The sequence below is a fragment of the Sinocyclocheilus grahami genome, unplaced genomic scaffold, assembly GCF_001515645.1.
Source record: "Sinocyclocheilus grahami isolate Dianchi unplaced genomic scaffold, SAMN03320097.WGS_v1.1 scaffold1085.1, whole genome shotgun sequence".
Taxonomy (NCBI): domain Eukaryota; kingdom Metazoa; phylum Chordata; class Actinopteri; order Cypriniformes; family Cyprinidae; genus Sinocyclocheilus; species Sinocyclocheilus grahami.
In genome coordinates this window covers 268,965-278,444 of record NW_015506264.1, presented here as the reverse complement: position 1 = coordinate 278,444, position 9,480 = coordinate 268,965, and the positions used below count along the sequence as shown (strand labels likewise).

The 9,480-nt window shown below is 32.8% G+C and overlaps 1 protein-coding gene across 3 annotated transcripts in view; it reads right to left on the bottom strand.

Moving 5' to 3' along the window:
• Positions 1-9,480, bottom strand: part of akap17a (A kinase (PRKA) anchor protein 17A) — a 21,313-nt gene that overhangs the window by 7,144 nt on the left and 4,689 nt on the right. For all 3 annotated transcript variants that reach the window (XM_016252063.1, XM_016252065.1, XM_016252066.1), the window contains 2 exons: positions 4,050-4,325; positions 2,092-2,240 (listed from right to left, as the gene is read on the bottom strand). In XM_016252063.1, the coding sequence (XP_016107549.1) occupies positions 2,092-2,240; positions 4,050-4,325 (425 nt within the window). The remainder of the gene's footprint in view (positions 1-2,091; positions 2,241-4,049; positions 4,326-9,480) is intronic.

The following is a 9,480-nucleotide window of genomic DNA, read 5'->3' as shown; positions in this document are numbered from 1 at the left end:
CACACAAACACAGAGACACACACCCACACAAACACAGAGACACACAAACACAGACACACACACACAGACACACACACACAGACACAGAGACACACAAAAAGTTGTGCAAAATTCCAAAAATGTAAGCAACATCAAAACTTATATTTGTTCAATTTTAAAAATCTGAATAACAATGTTAATAATAATAATAATAATAATAATAATAATAATATGAATGCATATGGACTACAATGAATAAATATGATTCTTCCTTGTGCTTATTATTTTCTTCACAAGTAAGTAGATATTCCCACACATTTATTATATGATGCCTCGAGGGCGAGTAAAACATGGACTAATTTACATTTTTGGGTGAACTAACCCTTTAAGAAAATAACGTGTGATTTACTAGAGGCTGTGACAAAATATTAATTGCTACAGTCTATTTAAAAGTGTGTAACTAATTTGCATGGATATATATATATATATATTTAAAATACCACGATTTTTAATATTAAAATGACTCTGTTTGAATGAATGATTCAATGAATCACTCATAAAAACTTCACTTGTTGCGTTACTGGTTGAGTCAGTGTTTTTGAACGAATCTCTTGAAAGAATGATTCAATGACAAACACATTTTTAACACTCACCTGTCGCCACCTACTGGCCAAACGATGCAAGCGACACAAACCTTATTTGAAGCACCAGTTACTTAATCATTTAATCGTGCAGCTCTAGTTTAAGGTATTAAATATTGCGATAGAAGACTGCAGTAATGATGCTGAAAATACAGCTTTGATTACAGAAATAAATTACAGTATAGCAGATAATTCACTTAGAAAACAGCTGTTTTACATTCTAATAATATTTCACTATTTTTACTGTATTTTTGATTAAATAATTAACAGATGTTGTGGCTGAATGCAGTACCTCTCCTCCTGCTTGCGGCGCTCCTCCTCCTCCTTCTCTCTGCGTTTCTGCTCCTCTCTCTGTTTCTCCAGCTCCTGCAGCTTCCACACACACACACACACACACACAGGCACAGAGACATTCTCACACACACACACACACACACAGGCACAGAGACACTCACACACACACACACACACACACAGGCACAGAGACATACTCTCACACACACACTCTCACACACACACACACACACACACACACACACAGACACAGAGACACACACACACCCACACAAACACAGAGACACACACCCACACAAACACAGAGACACACAAACACAGACACACACACACAGACACACACACACAGACACAGAGACACACAAAAAGTTGTGCAAAATTCCAAAAATGTAAGCAACATCAAAACTTATATTTGTTCAATTTTAAAAATCTGAATAACAATGTTAATAATAATAATAATAATAATAATATGAATGCATATGGACTACAATGAATAAATATGATTCTTCCTTGTGCTTATTATTTTCTTCACAAGTAAGTAGATATTCCCACACATTTATTATTATTTATTATATGATGCCTCAAGGGTGAGTAAAACATGGACTAATTTACATTTTTGGGTGAACTAACCCTTTAAGAAAATAACGTGTGATTTACTAGAGGCTGTGACAAAATATTAATTGCTGCAGTCTATTTAAAAGTGTGTAACTAATTTGCATGGATATATATATATATATTTAAAATACCACGATTTTTAATATTAAAATGACTCGGTTTGAATGAATGATTCAATGAATCACTCATTAAAAACTTCACTTGTTGCGTTACTGGATGAGTCAGTGTTTTTGAACGAATCTCTTGAAAGAATGATTCAACGACAAACACATTTTTAACACTCACCTGTCGCCACCTACTGGCCAAACGATGCAAGCGACACAAACCTTATTTGAAGCACCAGTTACTTAATCATTTAATCGTGCAGCTCTAGTTTAAGGTATTAAATATTGCGATAGAAGACTGCAGTAATGATGCTGAAAATACAGCTTTGATTACAGAAATAAATTACAGTATAGCAGATAATTCACTTAGAAAACAGCTGTTTTACATTCTAATAATATTTCACTATTTTTACTGTATTTTTGATTAAATTAACAGATGTTGTGGCTGAATGCAGTACCTCTCCTCCTGCTTGCGGCGCTCCTCCTCCTCCTTCTCTCTGCGTTTCTGCTCCTCTCTCTGTTTCTCCAGCTCCTGCAGCTTCAGTCGCTCCTGCTGACGCTTCTTCAGCGACGAATCACTCAGGTGTTTAGTCGTGTCGAACGTCACCTGAGAAAACACACCTTCAGCTTATAATAAACACCCTACAATTCATATTTACTGCTTAAGCGCTTTTTTTGCATTGCATTGCAACACTACACTTGCAACTACGTTTTTGTTTATGTTAAATTGAAGTGCTAAAATAATTAAACAAGCAAAAAAATTAAAATTAATAAATACTATATTGACACAAAAACGACGACAACACAAAATTACTAAAACTTTCAAATTAAAGTGAAAACAGAATATGTTTATAAAAATAGTGCTGCCAAATGATTAATGGCATCCAAAATAAGTTTTTGTTTATGTAATATGTGTGTGTACTGTGTATATTTATTATGTACATATAACCACACACACACATGCATGTATATATTTAATACAAATATGTTATGTTTATACATTTAAAATATTTATAAATAATATCAATTATATGAATATAAATATATACATCACATATTTGTATTAAATATACACATGCATGACAGCACTAATTAAAAAAACTAAAACAATTTAATTCAAAGTATTAATAAAAACTATTACAATACTAAAATAACATCATTACAAACTTGCATGAACTTCCCAACAGAAGACGGGCATGATCACATTAAAATATAATATTAATATATGATTTTATAAATCAATGCACAGTGGGGTCCAAACCACAAACCTAGAAATAAAGATTTTCAGGACTTTCTAAAAATGATACTAAATCAATGTTTTATGCCTTTTTTAATTGTATTACCATTTTGCTTAGTTTTTGATCATCATAAATCCAGAAGATTGAAAACACAGAATTTCTGGAGAAAAAAGGATCCTATTATTTTTATAAATGTATTAAAAAGTTAAAATTTTATGAATTCAGTTGATTAGACATGCCTTTTGATTATTAAAATAAAAAAATTCTAATTAAAACAGAAATATCTGATTGCTAAAATCATTCAAACAGAATCCAGAAAAAATAAAACATTTCATAGGATTCTATTGTTGTTTAAAAAAAAAAGTAATAAATGTATTAAAAAGGTGAAGTTTCATGAATCAGTTGATTAGACATGCCTTTTGATTAATAAAATGCAAATAGAAAAATAATATAATAATAAAAAAATAAAGAATTTGGGGAAAAATAAAACAGATTTTACAGGGGCCTAAAATGAAATGAGTGTTGAACTTTTAATAAATTGTTACTAAATTTTCATGATTTTAATTCATTAGACATACTTTTTGATTATCCAGAAAAAATAAGGGCTTTATATAAAATAAATGTTCAAATTAAAAAAACAAATGTATAAAACAAAAATAAAACATTCATAGGATCCTATTATTGCAAAATAATAATAATAATGTTATTAAAAATATAAAGTTTCATGAATTCAGTTCAGCCTTTTGATTATTAACATTTAAATAAAAAAAAATACAAATAAAAAAGGATAATTTGAGGAAAACAAATGTTTATGATTTTAATTAATTAGTGCATTAACTAATGTTAACAAGCATAACTTTAGATTTTAATAATGCATTGGTAAATGTTGAAATTAACATTAAGTAAGATTAATAAATGCTACAGAAGGATTGTTCATTCTTAGCTAATGACTAACGAACCTTATTGTAAAGTGTTACCAATAAAGTTATCAATTCAGTTTATTAGACATGCATTTTGATTATTAAAATTAAAAGGGGAAAAAAATTATGTTTATGATTTTAATTAATCAGACGTGCTTTTTGATCACTAAAAGCACGAAACAGAATCCAGGAAACAAATGGAATCCGTGAAGTTTAGAATGGACTTTTGTGAAGCAGCAGAATGGAGTGAGAGCTGACCTTAACGCTGCAGGCCACGGCTTTCCCGTCGTCTCCCTTAAACATGAGCTTCATCCCCCGGAGCGAGTCCATGGCCCTGACGAAGCCCGTGTGGTCCTGATACTGAACGAAGCCCTCGAAGTTCAGGTGTCCCCCGAACGAGAAGGTGTTGAAGTTCTTCCCGGTCATCTCCTCGCGGTACGGGTCCAGCATGGGGATATCCACGTTCCGGATCTTCCCGAAGCGCTGGAAAACCGTCCGGAGCGCCGCCTCCGAGGGTCTGTCGGGAGCGCCGTCCTGCGAACAGAATAAACACATAAATACATTTATTATAAAGGTAAATGAGCTAAAATTATTTTTAAGGGAGTTTGTAAACGTGATACTGATTTAATACAACAGTTCAATAGACAAGAAGTTAATATTAAGTGACTTGCGTTGTCTGACTAGAACACTATTGTCTGATTTTGCTCTATTTCGTCGTCGAAAATAGTTTGAAACAAAGTCACAGCTCAGCCGCAGCGCATCTCCAAGCAAACACAGCGGTGTCTCGTTTATGAATGAACTGTTTTTAAACAAATCTAGTGAGTCAGTGATTCATGATCACACATTCATAAACACTGTAACTTGCTTCATTCCTGAATGAATCAGCCGTTCGAACGAATCAATTGAACGAATGAGTCCGTGATCAAATCAGTGACTTGTCGCCACCTGCTGGCGGATTTAGTTTCATTTTTAAAGTATCTTTTCAGTTCTTTAAATAATTTAATATTTCTATATTCAACATTTTTTAAAACAGTAATATTTTAATCATTAAATTAATTAATAAACATGAATTTATGGATTTAATTGCACTCGTGCCACCTCTGATCCTCATTAAATGTCTGAAAATACACCGACAAGCCACTTTTGTGTTCTTCTGTGCCACCTCTTTACAAATTAATTTTAATACTGATTTCATTTGATTAGTAACTTATTCTTCTTATTCTACTTGTTCTTATTCTATGGTTTTATCTAGAATTTTTAAAAAGTGACAAAAGATGACATACTTTTAATAAAGATAGACAAATGCCATTACAGAGGTAAAAACTAAATTCTACTGTAAATCACTTTAAGGAGTCAAATATCACCTCATAATGGGAAGGCTAATTTTGTATCAAATTTTGGTGCTCCTACATTTTTTAAGTTAGGAGCACAAGCGCTCCTAAAAAGAAAAATAAGCGTAGAGCCCTGAATTGTTGTTGCCCCCCCCAAAAAAAATTTAAAAAGTTTTCTGTTTAATGTAAATGCAATTTTGTTTTTGTTTTTCGGAGCAAAAAATAAATATGATGCATTCTCCCCTGATTTACAGAAGAGAGCCACTAAAACGTCATTCAGTGTAACAATCTTGTCAGGCATATTTACAACAAACAAAAATCTATTTGTGACACATTAAACGACTAATTACTTTCACCCCAGATACTAATTAGTTGTAATTTTAAATTTTTTCAATTTACCACCATCCTAGCTTTTGCCTAGAATCTTTTACTCACTTAAAACACAATAGAATGTAATATGCTCTCTTATTCTTTTATATATTTTAATATGTACACGTCGGAATAAATCTGTACATAACTATACGTGTTACACTGAATGACAACGTAACATTATTTCAACCAAATTTTGGCATTTGTTGCCCCCCCCAAAAAAAATTTAAAAAGTTTTCTGTTTAATGTAAATGCAATTTTGTTTTTGTTTTTCGGAGCAAAAAATAAATATGATGCATTCTCCCCTGATTTACAGAAGAGAGCCACTAAAACGTCATTCAGTGTAACAATCTTGTCAGGCATATTTACAACAAACAAAAATCTATTTATGACACATTAAACGACTAATTACTCTCACCCCAGATACTAATTAGTTGTAATTTAAAATTTTTTCAATTTACCACCATCCTAGCTTTTGCCTAGAATCTTTTACTCACTTAAAACACAATAGAATGTAATATGCTCTCTTATTCTTTTATATATTTTAATATGTACACGTCGGAATAAATCTGTACATAACTATACGTGTTACACTGAATGACAACGTAACATTATTTCAACCAAATTTTGGCATTTTATTCTTCAAAAACGTATTTGAAACCTTAAAAGTCGACACTTTACTTACATTCAATGTGCTTTCTATCGACATATAATCACTTTTGTACATTTCTTTTGATGCGGACATCTTTAACATCTTTGACCCTCATGCATTTTGATTAATAAAATGTAACTAGAAAAAAATATTAAAATGAATTAGTTTGTATGTGTTTATTTTTGGGTGGGGGAGAGTACCACCACTTCTTGTTTTCTAGTACAAGCATTGATTGTGTATCATATGCACGCCAAAGTTAATTTCTGCATATACATCGCATGCCAAATAGAAACAGAAAATCGTGCTATACGCACGTTCATGAAACCGGACTAATTTGTTTATTTATATGCCATATCTGTCACACCTTCTTAGCAGCTCACAATTATCTGCTGTGCCATAAATGTAACAAAAAGGTTTTTAACAAAGTTAATGTAATGACCCGTGTTTGATGATACTTGTCTTTATTTACTGTGATTTATGGAGTCATTTGGATTTCTTAAGCTGATCATTTAAAAGGATTTATGTTAAAATAACACAGAGCAATAACATTTTTTTACATCTACGCAAATGCAATATTTGTAACTTAAGTAATAATAAAATAAAGAGACGGTTATTTAACAATATGTTAAGGAGTAGTAACATTTGTACAGTCTTAAGGCCCGTTCTCACAGCAAGCACGATAACTATAAAGATAACGATAAAGATATAGTTCTAAAAATCGTTTAGCCGGCGTTAGCTAAATTCACTGTTTGCACGTAGCTTGCTGAGGACATCTACCGGTTAAAGTCGTGTTACGGTAAATGCAACAAGAACTGCAAAAACATATTCAATGACAATTTTGTACACAGCAATTACACGCTTTATAAATGTATTATAGTTATAGTTAGTTTGTATGTGTTTATTTTTGGGTGGGGGAGAGTACCACCACTTCTTGTTTTCTAGTACAAGCATTGATTGTGTATCATATGCACGCCAAAGTTAATTTCTGCATATACATCGCATGCCAAATAGAAACAGAAAATCGTGCTATACGCACGTTCATGAAACCGGACTAATTTGTTTATTTATATGCCATATCTGTCACACCTTCTTAGCAGCTCACAATTATCTGCTGTGCCATAAATGTAACAAAAAGGTTTTTAACAAAGTTAATGTAATGACCCGTGTTTGATGATACTTGTCTTTATTTACTGTGATTTATGGAGTCATTTGGATTTCTTAAGCTGATCATTTAAAAGGATTTATGTTAAAATAACACAGAGCAATAACATATTTTTTTACATCTACGCAAATGCAATATTTGTAACTTAAGTAATAATAAAATAAAGAGACGGTTATTTAACAATATGTTAAGGAGTAGTAACATTTGTACAGTCTTAAGGCCCGTTCTCACAGCAAGCACGATAACTATAAAGATAACGATAAAGATATAGTTCTAAAAATCGTTTAGCCGGCGTTAGCTAAATTCACTGTTTGCATGCGCTGCAAACGTAGCTTGCTGAGGACATCTACCGGTTAAAGTCGTGTTACGGTAAATGCAACAAGAACTGCAAAAACATATTCAATGACAATTTTGTACACAGCAATTACACGCTTTATAAATGTATTATAGTTATAGTTAGTCAATATTACTAAAGCTGTGTTCTGTATAATATGTAGGCCTACATTTCCCTTTTTTTCCCCTTGCATTTTGTGTACTAAAGTTTAAACTTAGGTCAAGTTAATTTGTGATTCAAAGATGATATATTTATTTATTTATAGGGGATAGTGCATGGGGGTAGAATTGTTGCTTTATTCCAAATAAATAGATTATGATCCACAAATAAACGTAAAGAGATTAACAAAAATTAAACATATCGAAGAATAAATAGAATGAGATCCACAAATAAATCTTAGCGTTTCACAAACATGAAATAAACTCACAAATAAATAAAATGCAATTTGCGAATAAAAAACATATTCACAAATATCTTTTTAAGGTCACAAACACAACTTTGCCTGGCATTAATTTGTGGATCGCATCCCGTGCATTTGTAGATCGCTGCACCCGTTTGTGAATCACTCGCTGTGCATTTGTGGATTTTGAAACATTTCTAGCATCAAGACACACACCAATCCACAAATGCGTGGACTCCACCCACCGTCTGCTCAAGCCAATCAGATAACAGCCTCACTTCGCTGACCAATCGTAGCACGATCTCGCTATAGCCAATCACGATTTGCTTTACAATCAGGGCGGGACAGATTCATTTTGCACCCCTGTAAGGAACTGCATTCCATGGACACTTCGTTCAAATTGAGCTTAAGTGCTGTTTGTAATGGTTAAAATGGTTGTGGTTAAAAAAAAACCCGTTTCCGAAAGATTGCTGGAGTGTAAGCTTCTTTTCCTTCAGGATCAGCGCATGAGGATAAACTCAGGATTATACACAACTTAATCATTCACAGATCCCGAGCATGATCGCAATGCAAATATATGGCATATAAATGGCATAATAAAACGTATAATATCAAACAGCCTCAGCATCATTGCAGTGTGTACTGGGGATTTGTGAGTGGACCATGTAAATACAAACTGTGCATTTACTTTGGATGCTGTTAAGTAACTTTTACAATTAAAACTAGTAAGTCTGGTTTATATGAAATATTGTTTGCGTGATCAAGTGTTTTAACCAATATCTCGTCTTACATGTATATGCATTTATATTCAACACACCTGCACCACATTTAAAAAAGAACCCACATATATTTTTTCCTGCCCAAACAATGGCAACTTTGTAATACTTTTAATTCATGTTTGAAAATATTATTTATAATGCTTCATACATTGTTAGATCCACATTGCTGTTCATACATCATTTAAACGGCTTGACTGAAAAACTGGGAAACCCTGCTGGCTGTTGTGTGACGGCAATTTAACCTCTTACACAAACTCATATGTTTATCATGAGGTTGAATCCAGCTATTTAATAGTCAGTTACTTATTGATGCCTTTCTTTCCATCTTGAATAACATGACGCTTCCATAACGTGTTTGCATCCAGCATTGTTCCCATAGCCGTGATTTAAAGCGCTGTTTCTCTGGCATTTTCAAAGGCACGTTAATTATAATCCTGTGGCTTGGATTGATACGCAGTCTAATGGTCTAACAAAATCCAGTTTTAAACATCTTTTACTATACCAATTTTTATGGCCCTTATATTTCTTATTTGAGCCAAAGGAGATGAATGAAGTTCTTTCAGGACGAGACCGCCCTGATTGTAAAGCAAATTGTGATTGGCTATAGCGAGATCGTGCTACGATTGATCAGCGAAGTGAGGCTGTTATCTGATTGGCTTGAG